Source organism: Armigeres subalbatus, unplaced genomic scaffold (genome assembly GCF_024139115.2).
Source record: "Armigeres subalbatus isolate Guangzhou_Male unplaced genomic scaffold, GZ_Asu_2 Contig207, whole genome shotgun sequence".
Lineage (NCBI taxonomy): Eukaryota > Metazoa > Arthropoda > Insecta > Diptera > Culicidae > Armigeres > Armigeres subalbatus.
The window spans coordinates 351011-373668 of record NW_026942913.1 but is presented as its reverse complement, the minus strand read 5'-3'; the positions used below and the strand labels follow the sequence as shown (position 1 = coordinate 373668).

The following is a 22658-nucleotide window of genomic DNA, read 5'->3' as shown; positions in this document are numbered from 1 at the left end:
TCCTGTTGAAAATTTTTGGGCTTTGGCAAAGGCCCATTTACGATAGCATGCTATGGCGGTGGACTCCACTACAACTTTTGAAAAATGATTGAAAATGTACCCCAAATCGCTGCGCTGAAGCTAATGGGTACCACGTGATAAAATTCCACTCCTTGGCGTACGATTAAATGGATCACGGATAAGTGACGCTGAACTGCAATAAAAGTAAAGGACAAAAAACCAAAGTCGTAGTGTTGTTTTTAAATCCTTTTAAAAGATCCACCATATTACATATTTGGAGCATCAGTGGTTGCTTTAGACAACAAAATAACTGAAACGGTGTGGAAAGTGCTTAAATCTGCAAGACAAATAGTTTTTTTCTGGAGCATTTTTTTCTCTTCTTAATGACATTACATCCTCCACTGGGACATTGCCGCCTTGCAGCTTAGTGTTCTCTTAGCACTTCAACAGTTATTAACTGCGAGGTTTCTTAGCCAAGTTACATTTTTTTTTTGCATTTGTATATCATGAGGCTAACACGATGATACTTTTATGCCCAGGTAAGTAGAGAAAATTTCCAACCCGAACATTTCCTGCACCGAACCGGGAATTGAACCCATCCACCATTAGCATGGTCTTGCTTTGTAGCCGCGCATCTTACCGCATGGCTAAGGAAGGCACCTTTAACTTAAAAATGTTTGTAAAGTTACGCATTTAAGGTTTAATGATCTCAACGATCAAATATTTCGTCGACGAAAGTATATCGATTTTACGAGTCTTTTATCAGATATTAGCTGTTGGAGTTAAATTATACCTTTTACATTCAGCTACGGGTAAGAAATTGAAATAAAAAAAAACAGAAAAAGGCAATGAGACTCATTTGAGGCGATTAACAATATGTGTAACCCCTTTGTTTTGCCGCGTCTACAGGGTGTACGTTATCAACGAACTACTACTATACGCATAATTCTGTCCCGGAGCTATCGGAAGATTAATTTGATATTGATTTTGGAGGTTTTAACGATAGATAAACTTAGACATAGATAAGAAACCTCCTACTATATAAACGAACTCCGGTAGCCGTTAGTTTACATTAGATATTGAAGTGACAATGAAGGCCTTCATCGTTCTAGCATTGTGTGTGGTGTCCGCTTTTGCCGGCCTTGAAGAGGATCTCTGGACCTCGTTCAACAAAGTTCGACCTACTGGTTTGGAAGGATACGAAGAGCCACGGTTTGATGGCAGAATTGTAGGAGGAAATGAAGTCAGCATTGGTAACTTCCCATACCAGCTGTCACTTCGTCACAATGGAAACCACATCTGCGGTGCCTCCGTCATCTCCAGCAACTGGGCTTTGTCTGCTGCTCACTGTACCGTGTCTCCTGTCACCGCTGGATCTGTACGTATTGCTTCAGAATTTACCATTGTGCGTGAATAATAAAGAATGCTCTTTTCTTCTGATCATCCAGGCTACTCTGCGAGGAGGAAGCGCCAACCGTCTCAGTGGAGGAGTCATTTTTGCCGTAGCTCAGATCGTAAACCATCCACAGTACAACGCTAACACCATCAACAACGATGTGTCGGTTCTGCGTACCACCACTTCGTTCTCTGGAGCTAATATTGCTGCCATCACTATTGTCCCAAGTGGAACCAACTTCGCTGGTGGTACTCGTTCCGTTGTTTCTGGATGGGGTCTGACCGCTGCTGGAGGATCTCTGCCGACCAATCTGCGTGCCGTAGATATCCCAGTCGTTACTCTCGCCACTTGCCGCAACCAGTGGGGAGCTGCCCGTATCACCGATAGCATGGTTTGCGCCGGAGAGCCAGGACGTGACTCTTGCAATGGAGACAGCGGTGGCCCATTGGTCACTGGAGGTCGTCAATTCGGTATTGTCTCATGGGGTGCAGTTCAGTGCGGTGGAAATCTGGCTGGAGTGTACGCTAACATTGGTGCTGCTGTTATTCGCAACTTCATCAGCTCAAACACTGGTGTGTAGATGGAAAATAAATTGATTTTGTGCATTTGAGTTATCGGAGTTATTATTATTTGTCTTATTTCAAAACATATTTATCTATCATTAGCACGGTTTTTATAGTATTGGTTATTGTTTTTCACATAATGAGCTTTCAATCATTAAACAGGATATGTTTGACATCAAAGCGTATCGAAAATTAGCTTAGCTTAGCTTAGACTGACTGTACATATCAATGATTGCTACTTCGTGATTAATCAGAACTGGTGCAAATTGCACTTCGATTCAGAAATGGAATATTTGAAATGACCATGTTCCGGATCATCCAAGGGACCACCCAGTGGACACAATGGTCCGTATGTAGGTCACAGCATCGTTTCCATGCTCAGGGTTCGGCAGAAAATGGTTCTAAAAAAACACGTCGCTCTACGATGTAATTTCGAATTGACCATTTTTACGGATGTTCCGAATCTTCCAGGGGACCACCCAGTGTACACAAAGACCGGAAGTGGGTCGAAGCATCAATTCCCTACTCAGGGTTCAGCAAAAAATAATTCTAAAAAATCCCGTCGATTACGATTACGGAATATTCGAATTGACAATTTTTACGGATGTTCCGGATCTTCCAGGGGACCATCCAGTGGACAGAATGGTTCGTATGTGGATCAAAGCATCGATTCCATGCTCAGGGTTCGTCAGAAAATGATTCTAAAAAAATCCCGTCGCTGTACGATAAAAATTTACGAATTGACCGGATGTTCCAGATCTTCCAGGGGACCACCCAGTGGACACAATGGTCCATTCGTAGATCGAAGCATCAATTCCATACTCAGGGTTCAGCAAAAAATAATTCTAAAAAAAATCCCGTCGCTGTACGATGGAATTTACGAATTGACCATTTTTACGGATGTTCCGGGTCTTCTAGGGGGACACAATGGTCCGTATAAAAGAGTCCCGTCGCTCTACGATGGAATTTACTAATTGACCATTTTTACCGGTGTTCCGGATCTCCCAGGGGACCACCCAGTGGACACAAAGGCCGGAAGTGGGTCAAAGCATCAATTCCCTACTCAGGGTTCAGCATAAAATGGTTCTAAAAAAATCCCGTCGCTGTACGATGGAATTTACGAATTGACCATTTTTACCACTCAGGGGGACCACTCAGTATACACATGTAGTATCCGTATGTAGGTCGAAGCATTAATTCCATACTCAGGGTTCAGCATAAAATGGTTCTAAAAAAATCCCGTCGCTGTACGATGGAATTTACGAATTGACCATTTTTACGGATGTTCCGGATGTTCCAGTAGACACAATGGTCCGTATGCAGGTCAAAGCATCGATTCCATACACAGGGTTCGGCAGAAAATGGTTCTAAAAAAAACCCGTCGCTTTACGATGGAATTTACAAATTCACACAGTTCTCTGAAACCACACTCTCACACAAGCGCATACATAGACACAGCGATACACACCAACATACACACATACAAACACCCACAGACACATAAATGCCCATTGTAAGGCGGTTGGGTACACCGGTAACTCGTCACCCGTTTACGGTGGGAAAAATCGTCACTCACATAAGGGTTAAGAAAAAAACTCTACGGACCCGAGAGCAAAAAATAATAAGTATAAATATTACATAAAATATAATATCTTCTTCTTTTTCTTCATTGGCATTACATCCCCACACTGGGACAGGGCCGCCTCGCAGCTTAGTGTTCATTAAGCACTTCCACTGTTATTAACCGCGAGGTTTCTAAGCCAAGTTACCATTTCTGAATTCGTATATCATGAGGCTAACACGATGATACGATGTCCAGGGAAGTCGAGTCAATTTCCAATCCGAAAATTGCTTAGACCGGCACCGGGAATCGAACCCAGCCACCCCCAGCATGGTCTTGCTTTGTAGCCGCGCATCTTACCGCACGGATAAGGAGGGATAAAATATATTATCAATAATATGATCTCCGGACCGGACGTACTTCTTTTTCGGCCGTGTTGTCAAACTGGCACTTGAACCGGACCCGGAAGCGGAAAGATGAGCTCGTCGCTGATCCGCAGGTGGATGAGATATAGCTTACTTAATCGCGATTGCAACCTCTTCCAGTATTACGTCGTTTTTCTTACAACGGGTTTGTTTATCCGTCTGTTTGTTGTCACGGACAACCGACTGTGTCCTGTTTTCTGACTTCGGACTTTCCTCTAGAACCTCGATGAAATCATCATCCGAAGTTTCCGATGATACTTGTTCTTCTTCCTTTCCAGCTACGACGCCAGCATCCCGCAGGAATCCCGTCTACGGCCAACTGCTTGACACCGAAAGCATGTATCCTTCAGTCCGTCGTAAAAAAATCTTCCTTTTAAACCGGAGACATCTATGGATGGAGGAATAGTTTTTCCGACTTCCATGTCTACACCACGAACACCTGTGAACAGGTGTTCCAGATCCAATTCCATGGGAAATTTCTCTCTAACAATACGATCCACTTTGCCAAATAATCCGAGCACCAGCGATAAATTTTCGTCTTTGACTTCCGGTGGCAGATCAAATACGCGGACATACCGCAAATTGGTACCTGCGTTTTCCATCCGAACTTCAACCGACGTCCCTCTTGAGTAAACAAACTTTCGAGGCTCCGTATTTCTCCTCATGGATTCGGCCATCGCTTCACGAGAAACGAATTTAATGTACAGCGAGCGATCATGTGCCGTTTTGTACGCTGTGTCCATAAATAATAAATCAGTCTTCAGCTGCTTCAAAAAGCTGGCGATTTCTGCCCAAGAGGGACGCGGACTTCCAACTGGGAACCGAAACTGAACGGTATTCACGAACACACTGTCACTCATTTTGTTTTTATGGTACGATCTCTACGGCTGAAAGGTACTGGCGAACGAAAAGCAATGGGAACAACGGATGGCAAACGCGCGTGATGGCTACTGATGGCACCGAAACTACAAAAGCTTCACAGAGCACAACTATTCCGTCTGTACCTGACAACGCAACGTCTGCGACTGAACTGAATCTTGAAGAATTTATGATTTTGTGGCCTTTTGCGTCCCAAAATCTATGGCATGAGACTAATTTGCTAATAACTTTTTTCACAAGTCATTTACAATTATTTTTTACATGTAAAGATGTAGCTCTCAAAGGACCCGAAATTTTTTTCTAACAGGTATTTTCTCTAAATATGATATTGGCGACGTGAAAGCCGAATTAGTGTCAAATGGCATTTGATGACATGACATGTCCCCGAAAGAGCACACTTTCAGTCTTCCGTCCATAATAATTGTGTTGAAATGAGGGAATGGAGAGGGCTTAGAAATTATCACTTAGCTGGTAAATGCCAGTTCTCGGAGAGCAGTAGGTAGCACTTGAGGATCCGTTGTTGATTATAATGGAGATCCATCGTCGTACTTTGTCATGCCCCATCCTTTCCTTCATGATATTCTTCGTTTTTGTAGGTTTTCGTTATCTAGGATGTAGAATGAATCTCTCTTTCTTGATCCACATCGTCGTCGGGTCTCTTGATAAACGTCGCACCAATCCTTTGCTTCATTTGTGTCGACTGATTTCGACTCGCCTAAACCAGAAATCTACGATACTTGACATCGGATGTCAAAACTTTTACTCTGAAATATTGCTCTAGCTTGAAATACCTTGAAGTACCTACGCTCAAGTTGTATTCGGCAAAGTTGTTAAGGATCTCAAGGACTACAAAGCGGTCCTTAGTATAATGAGTACTTCTTCCAAGAGGCGGCGCTAGTGAGCAGTTATATTTGAGTACATGCCGGACTCGATTATCCGGAGTGTTGAAAAAATTTCACTCCGGATAATCGAACCCTCCGGATAATCGAGCCATTTTTGTTGTTGCTGAAAATTTAACTTTTGCTCAAATAATCTTTATTTTGGTTATATAACATCTAATAAAATATCCCGTTGGTCCGTTCATGGATTCTGACTACCGTTAGAGGTCAGCGCCGATCCGAAAATCGTCGGCGGTAACGTTTGTCATAATTTTGGTAGGCGATGACTTGGCGATTTTTTTATTACGTTCGTAACGTAAAGTTTTTTTTCATGATATTTTAAGACATTAACGGGAGAATCCTTTCAGTTTCCCCGGAAAAATCTAATGAGCTGTCCCAGGAGATTTTTCCAAGTTTTTCGAATTTTCAACAGGAATTGCTCTAAAGCTTTCACGGGAATTTCTTTGAAATTTCCACGGGAAATTGCTCAGGAGTTTGCCTATGCCACTTAGCATGCATGCTTCGAATTGAACAGAATTTCCTTGTGATTATTTTAAAGTTTCACAAAAACTGTTTCCAACGAAATTTCAACTGGATTTTTTACGGAATTTCTTTGGATTTCTACGTGAAATTCCTTATGTTGTCTATTAGTAATTCTTTGGAAATTCTACGAGAAAATTTTCAAAAGACGAAGGGTAGTTTGGTTGATAGTAATTTGACCGAATACCACATGGCCGAATAATACATTAAGCCGAAAGCTATCTAGCCGAATTCCATTTGTTCGATACGGTTATTATGTGGAAAATGGTTTGGCGATACGACAAACTAGTCATTTGGCCGGAAAACCCGTACGCCCTAACAGGTTTGGTCGAATTGTCATCGGAAATTCCATTTGACTGAAACTGTGGTTTAGCAGGAATGGCAATTTGGCCGAAAATGTTATTTGGCTGATTTGGCTGAAATTTTATCCAGAGAATCAGGACATCAAATATAACCGAATAAGAGGCCCATCAAAGAAATTGAAAAAAGTTTTTCCCATACTAATTTGAGCCACCCTAATGAGTATGCACTTAATGTTGTGGCTTATACATGCTGTGGCCTTCCGAAAATTCCGGAACATCGGAACATTGCATAGCACCATTTGACATGCTAGCAACGGAATTTCTTTCATTTGATTTATTCAAACTAAGGCCTCTGCATTCAGCGCGGTAAGTATTTGCAAACCCCTCCCCCTTCCCCTCCCAAAGCGTTACGTCATTAATGGATGTTCCCTAAACACAAGGATTTTTTGTTGTTACTATGCGTAGGGAAAATGATATATTTTGGACATGTACATATTTTGGACAAGCCTGAGCTTCTTCGATCAATTTTAGATAATGTGTAGGAAAATTTTTATCGAAAGTATGATCATTGCATACTTTTACCTCAACTCTAGCGGCTCCTGATGAGAATTCACAAATAAACTATTATTTATCTTTAAAATAATCTAAAATGTAAAGCTATCTACCAAAGTGCCTGCTGGATGCCAGTATGCAGGAAAACATGCATTATAGGACTCTTCGTAACATGCACCTGAAACACGTTTAAAGTGGTTCAAACGGCAATCTTGAGGTCCTGCGGCCAAAGTTTGATTGTAGTTGAGATACTAACATATTCCAATCGCTTAACATGAACTTGAGACGGATGAAAAAGGAGTGACCAAAATGAAGTTATGTTTTTATTCATCAGACATTTATTGGTCACCCCATGTACAGTACATGGATGAACCATTAATTGCCAACTTTCAGGCTGTTTTCAATGATATCGATAAGATTGCGAAACAATGTTAATTTCTGGTTTAATCTATGTCAGTTAAGCAAATAAATGCATTTAAATGAATGTGGATACGTGCAGGTAAGTCATACCATTGAGATCTGTAGGTGGCCATTTTTAAATTAGGAGAAAATGACTCTGTCCAAAATATATGCATTTTCCATGTCGAAATTATATATTTGATGTCCAAAAAGAAAATATTTCAGTTCGCAGTATATCACAGTTTACGCCTAGTAAACGTAATTTACTCAAAAATTGGGCAATGGAGACACAAGACTATTAATAGGTTATGAATTTGGATGCACCTAGTGGTTTTCAATTGTTTTATACTATTCAATCTCGATATATTTTCTAATGAATGTCCTGCGCTTGTCCAAGATACATCATTTACCCTACACCAGTTCCAGTGTTTGAATCTATACATGGACCAACGTTGGCGAAATATCAATTTTTTCATATAATGGTTCAAAATGGGTAGGATTTTAAGATATGACTAAAATAAGCACAAAAAATCACTGTCCTATAAGATAATTAATTTATCTTTTGATCCATCCCAAAAACATCCGGAAGTGACCGAATAATCAACAGGTGCTATTGGAGATATTCTAATAGCTGGCCGAATTAACCCTGGCGCAAAAACGTGAGAAGTAGCCACTGATTCTTATCATCCAAAAAGTTATAATGACGATTACACACTTTTATTTATGCCGCGGATGCCGTAAAATTTCTCACGCTATTTTTTTGAATGATTTTGTTGAAAAATTAACGATTCCACATGTTCATTTCATTGTAAGCAGTTTACGTTTCAGTATTAGCAATAGCATAAGCATTGAGTAATTCGCACAAATTCGTAGTTGGTACAAGCCTGGACTACAGTCGCGATTCGCTGGTTGGGCCACGACTTCGGCCCAACTAACGAATTCGGTTTTTTAGTTGGGTCAACCAACAGCCATTTGAACACATGTATTTCGACTTCAACATCACAAATGATGTCCAGTGACGCCCAATCCCGTTTTCCGTGTTTACATTGAATTTTGACGTTCGGTTGCCTTTTAGTTGGGCCATGGTCCAACCAGCGGAGGCCCAACTAAAAAGTGACCCAATTATTAAGATCCCAACCAACGAATCCCGATTGTATTGTATGAGAGTAGCATCACTTTCATCCGTTACCACATATATTGATTTGGGACTAATCACCAGTGTTGGTAAAATCACTCATAAGTCTCAATCAACGAGCGTTCCCGTGCGAACGAAATCGTCTGCGATTTTAAAGGAATGCATCACGCTTGAATTTTTCATGCCAAAACGCATCATTTCACTCATTTGCCAAAAAATCATTTTGGTTTAAAAACGCATTTGAAATCAATTTGCGGGCAATTTATTGCTTATACATGGAAGAGTGTCTAATATTTATGCGACAAACGTCAATTAACTGTTTTTAACGAAGGAGAACAAAAGAAAACCTACGATGATTCAAATGGATGATTCAACTCATCCATGAGTTTTTAGGTGCTGAGTTGGATGCGTTTCAACTCACGCTTGATTTGAATCATCCATGAGTTTTGAGATTTTGAGTTTTTACCAACACTGCTAATCACTATCTCTTAGATGGAAGCAATGCACTCTCCAATGGTCCAGATCTGTCCTGGCCACGTCCTTGCAAATGTTGGGGAAGGGGAAGGATGGTTTAGTCGGACACCTTCTTAAGAAAGATGCAGAAAACTCTACGACCTCTCATAGGTGCCACGGGAGGTTTTTTTTGGAATTGTTAGTGTGGAAGGCTATAACAGTAGGAATCGTGTTGGTAGAACGTGAAACACAGAAAGAACTTTGATAGAAATACAAAGTAGGAAAGGGACGAGCCTGGAATTGAACCCACGACCTCCTGCTTATAAGGCAGAAGCGGTAGCCACTAGACACCGAGCTTGTCATTTGAAAGCAGTTTACGTTTTGAGCAAAAGATATAAAGATATGGTGTCTAAACCTTACAATCGATATAGATGTCGCAAAAATCTTTAATCATAGAGTTGAGTATGAGCATGATTGACCGCCCACGGTTGCTACTCCGTTATTGCCAGGCCAGCTGTAATTACGCAGAGAACCAATAGATGAAGTTTGGGACTAACATCATCTTCAATGTGTAAGAACTAATGACCCAAAAATAAGCAATACCAGCGCCAGCCGTGTCCGAATGCAGGTCAATTAAGGAATAGGTAGGAAATTGTTGACGTGATACTCGCTTTGATAGAAGCCGACGAGTCATCTGCACTTCCACGAGAAATCACTGGGATGTTGGATATATGGGTCAGGGAGTGTAGCAGGGTTCGTTTTGGTAAACGGTCTGCCGTGTATAGCGTGTAGTTTGATTTAAATCGAAAAACGCTAAGTATTTTAATGATCGGATGCGAACTAAATTTTCACTTTCTTATTAACTTACTCACCCGCACAAAGGAGAACAAAATTTCGGTGACCGTCCGATCGTTTTGCTTTCCGCACAAAGCAAAACTAAATTTCGACGACCGGCCGATCGTTCTGCTTACTGGAGAATCTGAAACTCAAGAAATCACGCACTGAACTGATTAACTTTGTTACCGGCCGCGCAATGCAGAACACAATATTTCGGCAGATCGCGCGATCGTTCTGCTGTCCGAAACAAGAGAAATCTCGCACTGAACTCATATTTAATCATGTTGAATGATTTAATCATAACAAATTTAATCATTATAAGGTTTATTCATTAAGGCTCTGCTTAGAATGTGTATCGGCAATAATCAGGCACTCCCGTGTTCCGGAACTGATAGCTGACATGTTATCATCTTGTAATTTTCCCGTGGCCCAACTGGGAGGTCTCTAGTGGAAAGATATATGAAACTCATTGCCCTTTTTTGCATAAAAAATTGCCAATAATACGTAATGACAGGATTTTTTTTCTAACAAAACTAAATTAATTTCAGGAGTGCATAATAAAATGCGCAGTTGTATGTTCTACAAGTGCATCGCGATTATTGATGCAGTTTCAGACTCAGCGAACATTTTGCTGCTGTCGGGCGGTGTCAGAAGTTCTAAGGGCAAACACAGAATTTCGTTGAATTTGAAGTTTTAAAAATGAGTCTGATCAAAAGTGGTTGTGGTTTTCTTTTCTGATGACAATTGCGTTATTAAAGTTAAATTGAATTCTAAATTAATGATTTCGTGTGTGTTACTTCTACGTGAAGATAAACGATTTACAATGATATGGAAATGCTAATATCATCTTCCAAACTTGGACGTACATGTTCATGATAAATGAAGGGCGAAAGTATGGCAGAAGGAAGGTTCCCGTTAGGATATGTGCCATCACAAATATTTTTATAAAGTCGCTTTCAAATCGAAAAAAAACATTCTTCATGCCTGCCGTATCCTAACGGGAACTATCAATTCTATACTTTCGCCTCTAATTCTATCATGAACATGTACGTCCAAGTTTGGAAGATGATATTAGCATTTCCATATCATTAAATTGAATTGTTATTTTCTAGTTTTGTAATTCCGTCTTACTTGAAAGTTGACTGAAGAAGTATTATCTAGTGCTAAAAACGGAAGTGGGCTGTGGAATTGAATTGAATTCTGGTTGTCGGACCAAGCATCTATCAGAATATCAGAATGATTAGAAATCGACATGAACTTCAGGCCGACTTGACATATATTTGTCGTCATGACAAACAGTGTACTGAGGGCTTAATCAAGAATTTTTCCACAGTAATTTGTCTTATTTTGTGTTTTGATATGAATCGCTTGCAATCGCTAGTAAACTAGGTGCTACATACTTTTCACAAGTAATTAATTTACTGGTTTATCAAAAGCTTAGTTTTCGCAATGTCTCATGCAGTGATGAGGAATGTAAAAAAAAAATTTCATGGCTTTGCTATTACTACTTTTTTAATAACTTTATTCCCAAGTCATGTGTCACATGTCATAAGGAATTTTAGCTCATTTTCTGATAAGAGCATCAAGGAACAGAGTCGCAGCAATATCTGAACATATTCCACAATTTCCTTAAAAATATTACTCACAAAATGCAGCCGAAAGATTTTTGGTTTTCTATAAATACATGATATGAAATTAGGGATCAGTAATTAAACCGATTAAAAATTGATCTGATAACGAAATTGAAGTGCGTTTTCGGTTATTAGCCTAAACGTAGATAAGGGTGCATCGAGTATATAAGACGGCATCAAAACCCATTGGCTTTACAGTAGAATTCAGAGTGACAATGAAGGCCTTTATCGTTCTAGCATTGTGTGTGGTGTCCGCTTTTGCTGGCCTAGAAGAGGACCTCTGGAGCTCGTTCAACAAAATTCGTCCTACTGGTTTGGAAGGATATGAAGAACCACGGTTCGATGGCAGAATTGTAGGAGGAAATGAAGTCAGCATTGCTAACTTCCCATACCAACTATCACTGCGTCACAATGGAAACCACATCTGCGGTGCCTCTGTCATCTCCAGCAACTGGGCCTTGTCTGCTGCTCACTGTACCGTGTCACCTGTCACCGCTGGATCCGTACGTATTGCTTCAGGATTTTCCATTGTGCGTGAATAATGTAGATTGCTTTTTCCTTCTGAAAATCCAGGCTACTCTGCGAGGAGGAAGTGCCAACCGTCTCAGTGGAGGAGTCATTTTTGCCGTAGCTCAGATCGTAAACCATCCACAGTACAACGCTAACACCATCAACAACGATGTGTCGGTTCTGCGTACCACCACTTCGTTCTCTGGAGCTAACATTGCTTCCATTACTATTGTCCCAAGTGGAACCAACTTCGCTGGTGGTACTCGTTCCGTTGTTTCTGGATGGGGTCTGACCACCCCTGGAGGTTCTCTGCCGACCAACCTGCGTGCCGTTGATATTCCAGTTGTTACTATTGCCACTTGCCGCAACCAGTGGGGAACTGCCCGTATCACCGATAGCATGGTTTGCGCCGGAGAGCCAGGACGTGACTCTTGCAATGGAGACAGCGGTGGCCCATTGGTCACTGGAGGTCGTCAATTCGGTATTGTCTCATGGGGTGCAGTTCAGTGCGGTGGAAATCTGGCTGGAGTGTACGCTAACATTGGTGCTGCTGTCATTCGCAACTTCATCAGCTCAAACACTGGTGTGTAAAATTTGGTATCCTGAAATAAATTGATTTAGAGTGATGAATAATTGATGTTGAAATACTTCTTTTTTATTAGAAAAATCTGAAAATCAAAATTTACTTATAACATGAAAACCAACTTTTTCATTGTTTCAAGAGGACCAGTTATTTTGTTTGACTTTTTGGAGAATTGTTTTGATTATATAATTGCAAATTAGTATATTTTGTCACAGTTTAGATTTCGTTTTGCTTATATGATTATTTTTCTTATCTAAAGGGCTTGGATCAATTTCCGTCATTCCTGGAACTTCCAAAAAATATTCCGTAAATTACGGATTTGGTGTGAATAGGTACTATTAAATGCATTTATGTCTTTACTTTTTAACAGGTCATATCCCGTGGCCAATGATCGTATTCCTCCTTGATTTTATCATAACTGTTATGTTTAACGTATTAAGCTGTCCCCAAACCTACCCGATGCGACTGTCGCTGTTGCTATGCACGGAACCGCGAAACAACTCACGTTACGGTTCCTTTCACTCAAATCCACCGTTGCGTGGACGATGCCAAAAATAAGTAAAATGCGAAAAAATCCAGTGAGTACTTTGCCTTTACTCCCGTGTTGAATTTTCACCCACTATGAAGTTTCACCAACTCAAATTTATGTTATTTTCACTCACTCGAGATTATGGTGAAAACAACTCAAATTTGGCTTCTTCCACGGAACAGCACACGTTGGGTCGATGCAGCTCTCTTTGTTTATAATATCATTCATGAGAGGGAATGAGTAAACTACCTTAAATTGAGTTAAAAATTTGAGCTTCGTAATCAAAGTTGAGTTCTTTAAACTTTTTTTTTGGTTCTTTATTTTTTCTGTGTAGGGGAGTGCGATTGTCTATTGTGTTGGTATAGAAGCTTCAATGGAACCTTGCATGCAATGACTCAGTTGTAGACTACAGTCGAGTTCCACAGCGTCAGCGAGAGTTGCGTGTGTTTAGGGGAACGTTTAGTTAAGAGCTGAGCAGAATAGATACGTTTCTATTCTTCTTAGCTCTTTATGCCTTAGGACAGAGGTTCCCAAACTTTTGGATATGCGACCCACCTAGCAGAATCCCATATTGCTTGCGACCCACCAGGTACCAAATGTATTGATTTTGTGAAATTAGATAAAAATGAGTTGCTTTTTATCTCATCATTGTATTTGTCAAAATTTCGTCAATTTTTTTAATTGAATGTGGATTGGTTTTGGATGGGATTTAAATTGAATTTGGGTTGGATTTGGATTGGATTTGAAATATATTCAGATTGGATTTGAATTGGATTTCGATTTGATTAGGATCGGATTTGAATTAGATGTGGATTGGATTTGAATTAGATTTGGATTGGATTTTAAATAGATTTGGATTTGATTTAGATTGGATTCGAATTGGATAAGGAATGGTTTTGGATTGACTTTGGTGGAGGTCGTTGACCTCGTCAGGTTTGTTGTTCTTTTATCATCCAATCATTCCTTAGATCCTAATTCAAATATGGATTAGATTTGTGGGACAAAATAGTAACAAAATTATGAATTAAGATTTGTCTTTCGCGACCCACCTCTGAACAACCAACGACCCCCTGGGGGTCGCGACCCACAGTTTGGGAACCTCTGCCTTAGGACTTACGGATGCAGCACTTTTTTGAACTACGCATCGAACTAATTAATTTAATAATCGTTCAATTTGCGGTCTTTAACACAACCTTCTACTTTTTCTGTAGGCTAGATGTACCAGTTGTGGCTATATCACCAGTTGTCGCACTAGTGCTTTATTTGCCAAATGGCCAATCGAATCACCGCAAAACAAGTTCATATCGATAAAGTATATTCATATGATACGATAACACCTTTGATCTCCTCCAAAACAAGCAAAGCATAATTGTGAAAATTGATTTTGCTTAAAATTTTGACGTCCTTTGTACCACTGCCGTAATCGGAAAAAGTGACATATACGCCATTTTCCAAAAATGGTGTTAACGAGTACTACTCATCGAGCTCTTTAACAGGAAAATGGAAAACATGCATGTTGTAAAATGGCTGTTACGTCACTTTTCCAGATTACGGCAGACCAGTTGTCGCACTAGCGGTCCCAATTTGGCCAATCCCATAAGAAAACAATGGGATTTGCCAAATAAGGAACCAAAGTTAGGAATAGTGCCACAACTGGTGCATGCGTTCCTATTATGGATTAATCAATTATGAGGATAATAACAAATTTTATTATGGTTTTCACAGCTGTTCTAAGGAGCAGGAATTAAACCTTTCGCTTGATATATAAAGTCCACCCACATGCATATTAAAAAAATATATAATGTCGAGGATGTCAAGAATAATCAACGTTGCTAAAAATAAGTAGATATTTAACACTACTGTAGAATGACGGTCATCATGAATCGGATGTCTAACTTGCTGCATCACTTCCGAATGAATCATTTGTTTGAGAAACAGGTTCAAATACCAACGTTACTAATCCTGAATCTGCGTATACCAGTTCTCACCAGACACCTGTAAACTGGTGAAATGATTTATTTTCAAATTGAAATGGCGAAGGTCACGCAAAATTGTACAATCGGATTTGCACTTTTTATCTGAAGAGAAAACACGCTATCATCGCACTGATACAGCCACTAGATAACGGTCGTTTTTGGGCTTCATGTCCGATCATTAGTCAGAACGAAACAAGTGATTTTTTTCAATATAAATGATGGACCCCAGATCAGTTCACCTAACAGGGATACTGTTTTTTTGTCTCGAAATACTCTGGTTGAATTTGTGTTAACCCGTATCGGCCTGAGTGAAGAAAAAAAAATACAAATTGATGCTGGTTTTATCACTGTTCTGTTTGCAGAAATAAGAATTCTGCTGCCAGAATTCAGGATACCTACATTTTGGGACTTGTGATGGGGTCCTCCTATCCGACTCATCTGCAGTAAATTTGAACTTCCTTTTTTAGCGAGTCCAACAAAATGTCGCTTTTTTCGTCTCTGGAGACTATTGTCAATAATAAGTTTCTTCGAAGTGACCCTTTGGTAACCGCGGACCAAAATGCGCAGTTGAATATTTTCCCTTCATATTAGCATAATGGGTATCAAACTGCAGCGTTTTGTAAGACAAGTGGGATTATGACATCCGTATATGGCAGTTTCAAAGTTTTTGAGGGAGGCTCCCAGAACAGTGGCTGATCAGAAGCCAAGCAACGGCCCCTGAAGTTTTCTTCACACTTATCAAAGTGTTCATGCAGTGTTTTTACCCCGGTCAGACGATGAACCTCAGATGATCTTGAACTAGGTGTTCACAGGAATTTGTTTTGGATTCGCTGGAGTTTAAGGTGATGCTCGTAGACAGCAAGCTTATTTTAAGGGACAATGCCCAATGGTCCCAGAGTCGAATCTAGCAAGACAAAAATGTTTGCGCCAAAACTATTAGTTTTAGATATATAGTGTCTTTGGGAAAAAAAATTCATATTTTTTGACGATTTTTTTCCATGTAGTGAAATTAGGGTGGTACCTATATTTCAGAAGTTCATAATATCAACTTTTTAATTTTTCAGTAAAGACTTGTGCAATGTTCCACAAAGTTGTAGAGCAATTAATTTTGAGCAACTTTGCCGAAGAAACCATTTTTCTATCACTTATGGTTCGTAAGTTATGAGCTATTTAATAAATACGTTAGGGCGGTCCCTAAAAATCGGCATTCTTCACATAGCTTTTTATACATACATTTCTCGCATAAACTTTGCTCCGAGCACTTTTAGGACTTTTGAAGACGCACATTTTTGTTAAAGAACCATGGATCTATCTCTTATAACAAAAAAGTTATTCGAGTTTTTGTATGAAAAACATGTTTTTTTCATATGCGCATATTTCAAAATGGAGCAAACCGATTTCCAATCTATTGGCTTTATTCGAAAGCTCACACTTTTCTGCGTTTATGGTGGGAAAACTAAGAGAGCGTTTTTTGTTTAAAGCGTTTTATTTCATTTTGAAAAAAAAAATGTTTTTAATCGAAAAAAGGCTATAAATTGATAAATAAACGAGATAGGTCCATGGGTCTTCAACAAAAAGATGTGCCTTCAGAAGTTCTAAATGTGGTCCATACAAAGTATCCCTCAAAAATCAATACATAAAAATATATTTATAAAAAACGGTTTTCGTAAGGAAATAAACGTTAGTTAGATCAAAGAAGGCTGGTCGACAGAGCGTATGATTTTTTTTTGATGTTATTGTGCTTTGCAACAAAAATTACAACTTTCGTGATAATTTTCCAAAGCTCTCATAGATGTGATTTCTCCGCAGTACAAATAGCACGTGCTATCCAAGCATTCATCGCTAGGATGCACCACGTGGCGACCAAATGTGAAGATTTGATTTTAACGTAATAGTAATAAAAACATTTCAGTAGCTAACCACTGGTCATCTTCGCTTTCTCCCACTGGCGATACCGAAAAAAATCTAATCAAAACATGATAGGCTTGTAACAAAGGCTATACTCAAAAGTGACGTATTTTTAACGCTACATATCCAGCAGCAGGGACTTTGTCCAAGGGCTTGACGATCCCTCCCCAGGCCATCTGCGAGTTGTGGCGCCTGCCTAGGATGTGGTGGGGTTTGACAATGGGCCCTGTTAAACCTCTATAAAAAGCTGCATGTATCCGCAACAGGGTTCGTAATGCTCACTCAATCTCAGGAGCACAGGATGCTCCCTCACGAAAATCTTCGGGGAGAAATCGCTTTTCGGGAATGAAAAACAGCCTGGAGAGTGATAAACATGTTTCGCTCACTTCAATTGCTGCCAATCGTTGGTTTGTTCTTTTTCTTTTATATTCAAGTCTTTTCGTGGCACCATAAATGCAAATGGTAGTAGCTTATGTGGACCAAATAACTTAACGCTTTCATACAGATAACGTGGTGATGTGGATAGAGTAAGCGCATCCCCACAGCTATTATTGTTACGATTCTGGGTTCGAATCCTGGCGCGGCCATACAATTTTGTAATTGTTCTGCGATAATTCTCGCGAAAAGTGAGTGAGAGGGTAAAAGTGATGAAACGAAAAAGGATTTTCATCTAATAGGCAAGATTTTCGTTTATCTTCCCAGGCTAATTCTAGAGAAAGATTGATGGGTGAAAGATGATCCTCAACATAAACAACAAAAAAAGATTCTCCCTTGGCCCAAAAAACGCTTGCTTTGGTCTCATTGAAACGAAAAGTCGAAACCCTGATCCGCAAGTAGGCTCCGCCAAAGCGACCGTGTGCCGCTCAAAGCGCACAAGCCCAAGTCCTGGTGTTAGGTGGGACGCTAAACAGCCCTGACACGACGGCCCTCCGGCGAGACAGGAGGTTTGCGCAGGCCCAATAAGCCGCCTGGAAAACCAATAATTACCAACAATATAAGAGATAATGCGACTCGATATAATCGGCAAAGACCTAGGCGACGAATAAAGGATCACGATTGGAAGCTTGGAACATGGAACTGCAAGTCGCTAGGTTTCGCAGGTTGCGACAGGATGATCTACGATGAATTACATCCCCGCAACTTCGACGTCGTGGCGCTGCAGGAGATTTGCTGGACAGGACAGAAAGTGTGGAAAAGCGGGCATCGGGCGGCTACCTTCTACCAAAGCTGTGGCACCACCAACGAGCTGGGAACCGGCTTCATAGTGCTGGGAAAGATGCGCCAACGCGTGATTGGGTGGCAGCCAATCAACGCAAGGATGTGCAAGCTGAGAATTAAAGGCCGTTTCTTCAACTATAGCATCATCAACGTGCACTGCCCACACGAAGGGAGACCCGACGACGAGAAAGAAGCGTTCTACGCACAGCTGGAGCAGACATACGATGGATGCCCACTGCGGGACGTCAAAATCGTCATCGGTGACATGAACGCACAGGTAGGAAGGGAGGAAATGTATAGACCGGTCATCGGACCGGATAGTCTGCACACCGTATCGAATGACAACGGCCAACGATGCATAAACTTCGCAGCCTCCCGCGGAATGGTAGTACGAAGCACCTTCTTTCCCCGCAAAAATATCCACAAGGCCACATGGAGATCACCTAACCAAGAAACGGAAAACCAAATCGACCACGTTCTAATCGACGGTAAATTCTTCTCCGACATCACGAACATCCGTACTTACCGCAGTGCGAATATTGAATCCGACCACTACCTTGTTGCAGTTTGCCTGCGCTCAAAACTCTCGACGGTGTACAACACGCGTCGAAGTCGGACGCCGCGGCTTAATATTGGGCGGCTACAAGACGGTAGGCTAGCCCAAGAATACGCGCAGCAGCTGGAAGTGGCACTCCCAACGGAAGAGCAGCTAGGCGCAGCGTCTCTTGAAGATGGCTGGAGAGATATTCGATCCGCCATTGGTAGCACCGCAACCGCTGCACTTGGCACGGTGCCCCGGATCGGAGAAACGACTGGTATGACGGCGAATGTGAGCAGTTAGTAGAAGAGGAGAATGCAGCATGGGCGAGATTGCTGCAACACCGCACGAGGGCGAATGAGACACGATATAAACAGGCGCGGAACAAACAAAACTCGATTTTCCGGAGGAAAAAGCGCCAGCAGGAAGATCGAGACCGTGAAGAGACGGAGCAACTGTACCGCACTAATAACACACGAAAGTTCTATGAGAAGTTGAACCGTTCACGTAAGGGCCACGTGCCATAGCCTGATATGTGCAAGGACATAAACGGGAACCTTCTTACGAACGAGCGTGAGGTGATCCAAAGGTGGCAGCAGCACTACGAAGAGCACCTGAATGGCGATGTGGCAGACGAAGATGGCGGTATGGTGATGGACCTGGGGAACGCGCGCAGGACATAATTCTACCGGCCCCGGATCTCCAGGAAATCAGGAGGAAATCGGCCGGCTGAAGAGCAACAAAGCCCCTGGGGTTGACCAACTACCAGGAGAGCTATTTAAACACGGTGATGAGGCACTGGCTAGAGCGCTGCACTGGGTCATTACCAAGATTTGGGAGCAGGAAGTTTTGCCGCAGGAATGGATGGAAGGTGTCGTGTCCCATCTACAAAAAGGGCGATAAGCTGGATTGTAGCAAGTACCGCGCAATCACATTGCTGAACGCCGCCTACAAGGTACTCTCCCAAATTTTATGCCGTCGACTAGCACCAATTGCAAGGGAGTTCGTGGGGCAGTACCAGGCGGGTTTTATGGGCGAACGCTCCACCACGGACCAGGTGTTCGCCCACCTACGCACAGCTGGAGCAGACATACGATGGATGCCCACTGCGGGACGTCAAAATCGTCATCGGTGACATGAACGCACAGGTAGGAAGGGAGGAAATGTATAGACCGGTCATCGGACCGGATAGTCTGCACACCGTATCGAATGACAACGGCCAACGATGCATAAACTTCGCAGCCTCCCGCGGAATGGTAGTACGAAGCACCTTCTTTCCCCGCAAAAATATCCACAAGGCCACATGGAGATCACCTAACCAAGAAACGGAAAACCAAATCGACCACGTTCTAATCGACGGTAAATTCTTCTCCGACATCACGAACATCCGTACTTACCGCAGTGCGAATATTGAATCCGACCACTACCTTGTTGCAGTTTGCCTGCGCTCAAAACTCTCGACGGTGTACAACACGCGTCGAAGTCGAACGCTCGGTTAAATATTGGACGACTATAAGACGGTAGGCTAGCCCAAGAATACGCGCAGCAGCTGGAAGTGGCACTCCCAACGAAAGAGCAGCTAGGCGCAGCGTCTCTTGAAGATGGCTGGAGAGATATTCGATCCGCCATTGGTAGCACCGCAACCGCTGCACTTGGCACGGTGCCCCCGGATCGGAGAAACGACTGGTATGACGGCGAATGTGAGCAGTTAGTAGAAGAGGAGAATGCAGCATGGGCGAGATTGCTGCAACACCGCACGAGGGCGAATGAGGCACGATATAAACAGGCGCGGAACAAACAAAACTCGATTTTCCGGAGGAAAAAGCGTCAGCAGGAAGATCGAGACCGTGAAGAGACGGAGCAACTGTACCGCACTAATAACACACGAAAGTTCTATGAGAAGTTGAACCGTTCACGTAAGGGCCACGTGCCACAGCCTGATATGTGCAAGGACATAAACGGGAACCTTCTTACGAACGAGCGTGAGGTGATCCAAAGGTGGCAGCAGCACTACGAAGAGCACCTGAATGGCGATGTGGCAGACGAAGATGGCGGTATGGTGATGGACCTGGAGGAACGCGCGCAGGACATAATTCTACCGGCCCCGGATCTCCAGGAAATCCAGGAGGAGATCGGCCGGCTGAAGAACAACAAAGCCCCTGGGGTTGACCAACTACCAGGAGAGCTATTTAAACACGGTGGTGAGGCACTGGCTAGAGCGCTGCACTGGGTCATTACCAAGATTTGGGAGGAGGAAGTTTTGCCGCAGGAGTGGATGGAAGGTGTCGTGTGTCCCATCTACAAAAGGGCGATAGGCATGATTGTAGCAAGTACCGCGCAATCACATTGCTGAACGCCGCCTACAAGGTACTCTCCCAAATTTTATGCCGTCGACTAGCACCAATTGCAAGGGAGTTCGTGGGGCAGTACCAGGCGGGTTTTATGGGCGAACGCTCCACCACGGACCAGGTGTTCGCCATTCGCCAAGTACTGCAGAAGTGCCGCGAATACAACGTGCCCACACATCATCTATTCATCGACTTCAAAGCCGCATATGATACAATCGATCGGGACCAGCTATGGCAGCTAATGCACGAAAACGGATTTCCGGATAAACTGACACGGTTGATCAAAGCGACGATGGATCGGGTGATGTGCGTAGTTCGAGTTTCAGGGGCATTCTCGAGTCCCTTCGAAACCCGCAGAGGGTTACGGCAAGGTGATGGTCTTTCGTGTCTGCTATTCAACATCGCTTTGGAAGGGGTAATACGAAGAGCAGGGATTAACACGAGTGGCACAATTTTCAATAAGTCCGTCCAGCTATTTGGCTTCGCCGACGACATAGATATTATGGCACGTAACTTTGAGAAGATGGAGGAAGCCTACATCAGACTGAAGAGGGAAGCCAAGCGGATCGGACTAGTCATCAACACGTCGAAGACGAAGTACATGATAGGAAGAGGTTCAAGAGAAGACAATGTGCCACCCACCGCGAGTTGGCATCGGTGGTGATGAAATCGAGGTGGTAGAAGAATTTGTGTACTTGGGCTCACTGGTGACTGCCGAAAATGATACCAGCAGAGAAATTCGGAGGCGTATAGTGGCTGGAAATCGTGCATACTTTGGACTCCGCAAGACGCTTCGATCGAATAGAGTTCGCCGCCGTACCAAACTGACCATCTACAAAACGCTCATTAGACCGGTAGTCCTCTACGGACACGAGTCCTGGACGATGCTCGTGGAGGACCAACGCGCACTCGGAGTTTTCGAAAGGAAAGTGCTGCGTACCATCTATGGTGGGGTGCAGATGGCGGACGGTACATGGAGGAGGCGAATGAACCACGAGTTGCATCAGCTGTTGGGAGAACCATCCATCGTTCACACCGCGAAAATCGGACGACTGCGGTGGGCCGGGCACGTAGCCAGAATGTCGGACAATAACCCGGTGAAAATGGTTCTCGACAACGATCCGACGGGCACAAGAAGGCGAGGTGCGCAGCGGGCAAGGTGGATCGATCAGGTGGAAGATGACTTGCGGACCCTCCGTAGACTGCGTGGCTGGCGACGTGTTGCCATGGACCGAGCCGAATGGAGAAGACTCTTACATACCGCACAGGTCACTTCGGCCTTAGTCTGAATAAATAAATAATATCCAACAGAAAACCAGGCTACTACCAATAATATGCATAGTAGCCTGATTTTCTGTTTGATGTTTAGCATGGCACACAAAAGACATGGCAGTCTAAACGCGTATGTCAACATTCAGTATGAATGAACCGGTGAACCGAGAAAATGCGCTCTCTAGTTCAGCCTACTTTGATCGATCTAACGTTCATTTCCTTACG

The 22658-nt window shown here is 42.5% G+C and overlaps 1 protein-coding gene across 1 annotated transcript; it reads left to right on the top strand.

Annotated features, from left to right (window-relative positions):
* Nucleotides 1–1090: 1090 nt before the first annotated feature.
* Nucleotides 1091–12652, top strand: LOC134203719 (CUB and peptidase domain-containing protein 2-like). The gene is made up of 4 exons (XM_062678579.1): nt 1091–1378; nt 1449–1968; nt 11750–12054; nt 12125–12652. Exons 1-4 carry the CDS (start codon nt 1091–1093, stop codon nt 12650–12652), a joined length of 1641 nt encoding a protein of 546 aa, XP_062534563.1.
* Nucleotides 12653–22658: the final 10006 nt, after the last annotated feature.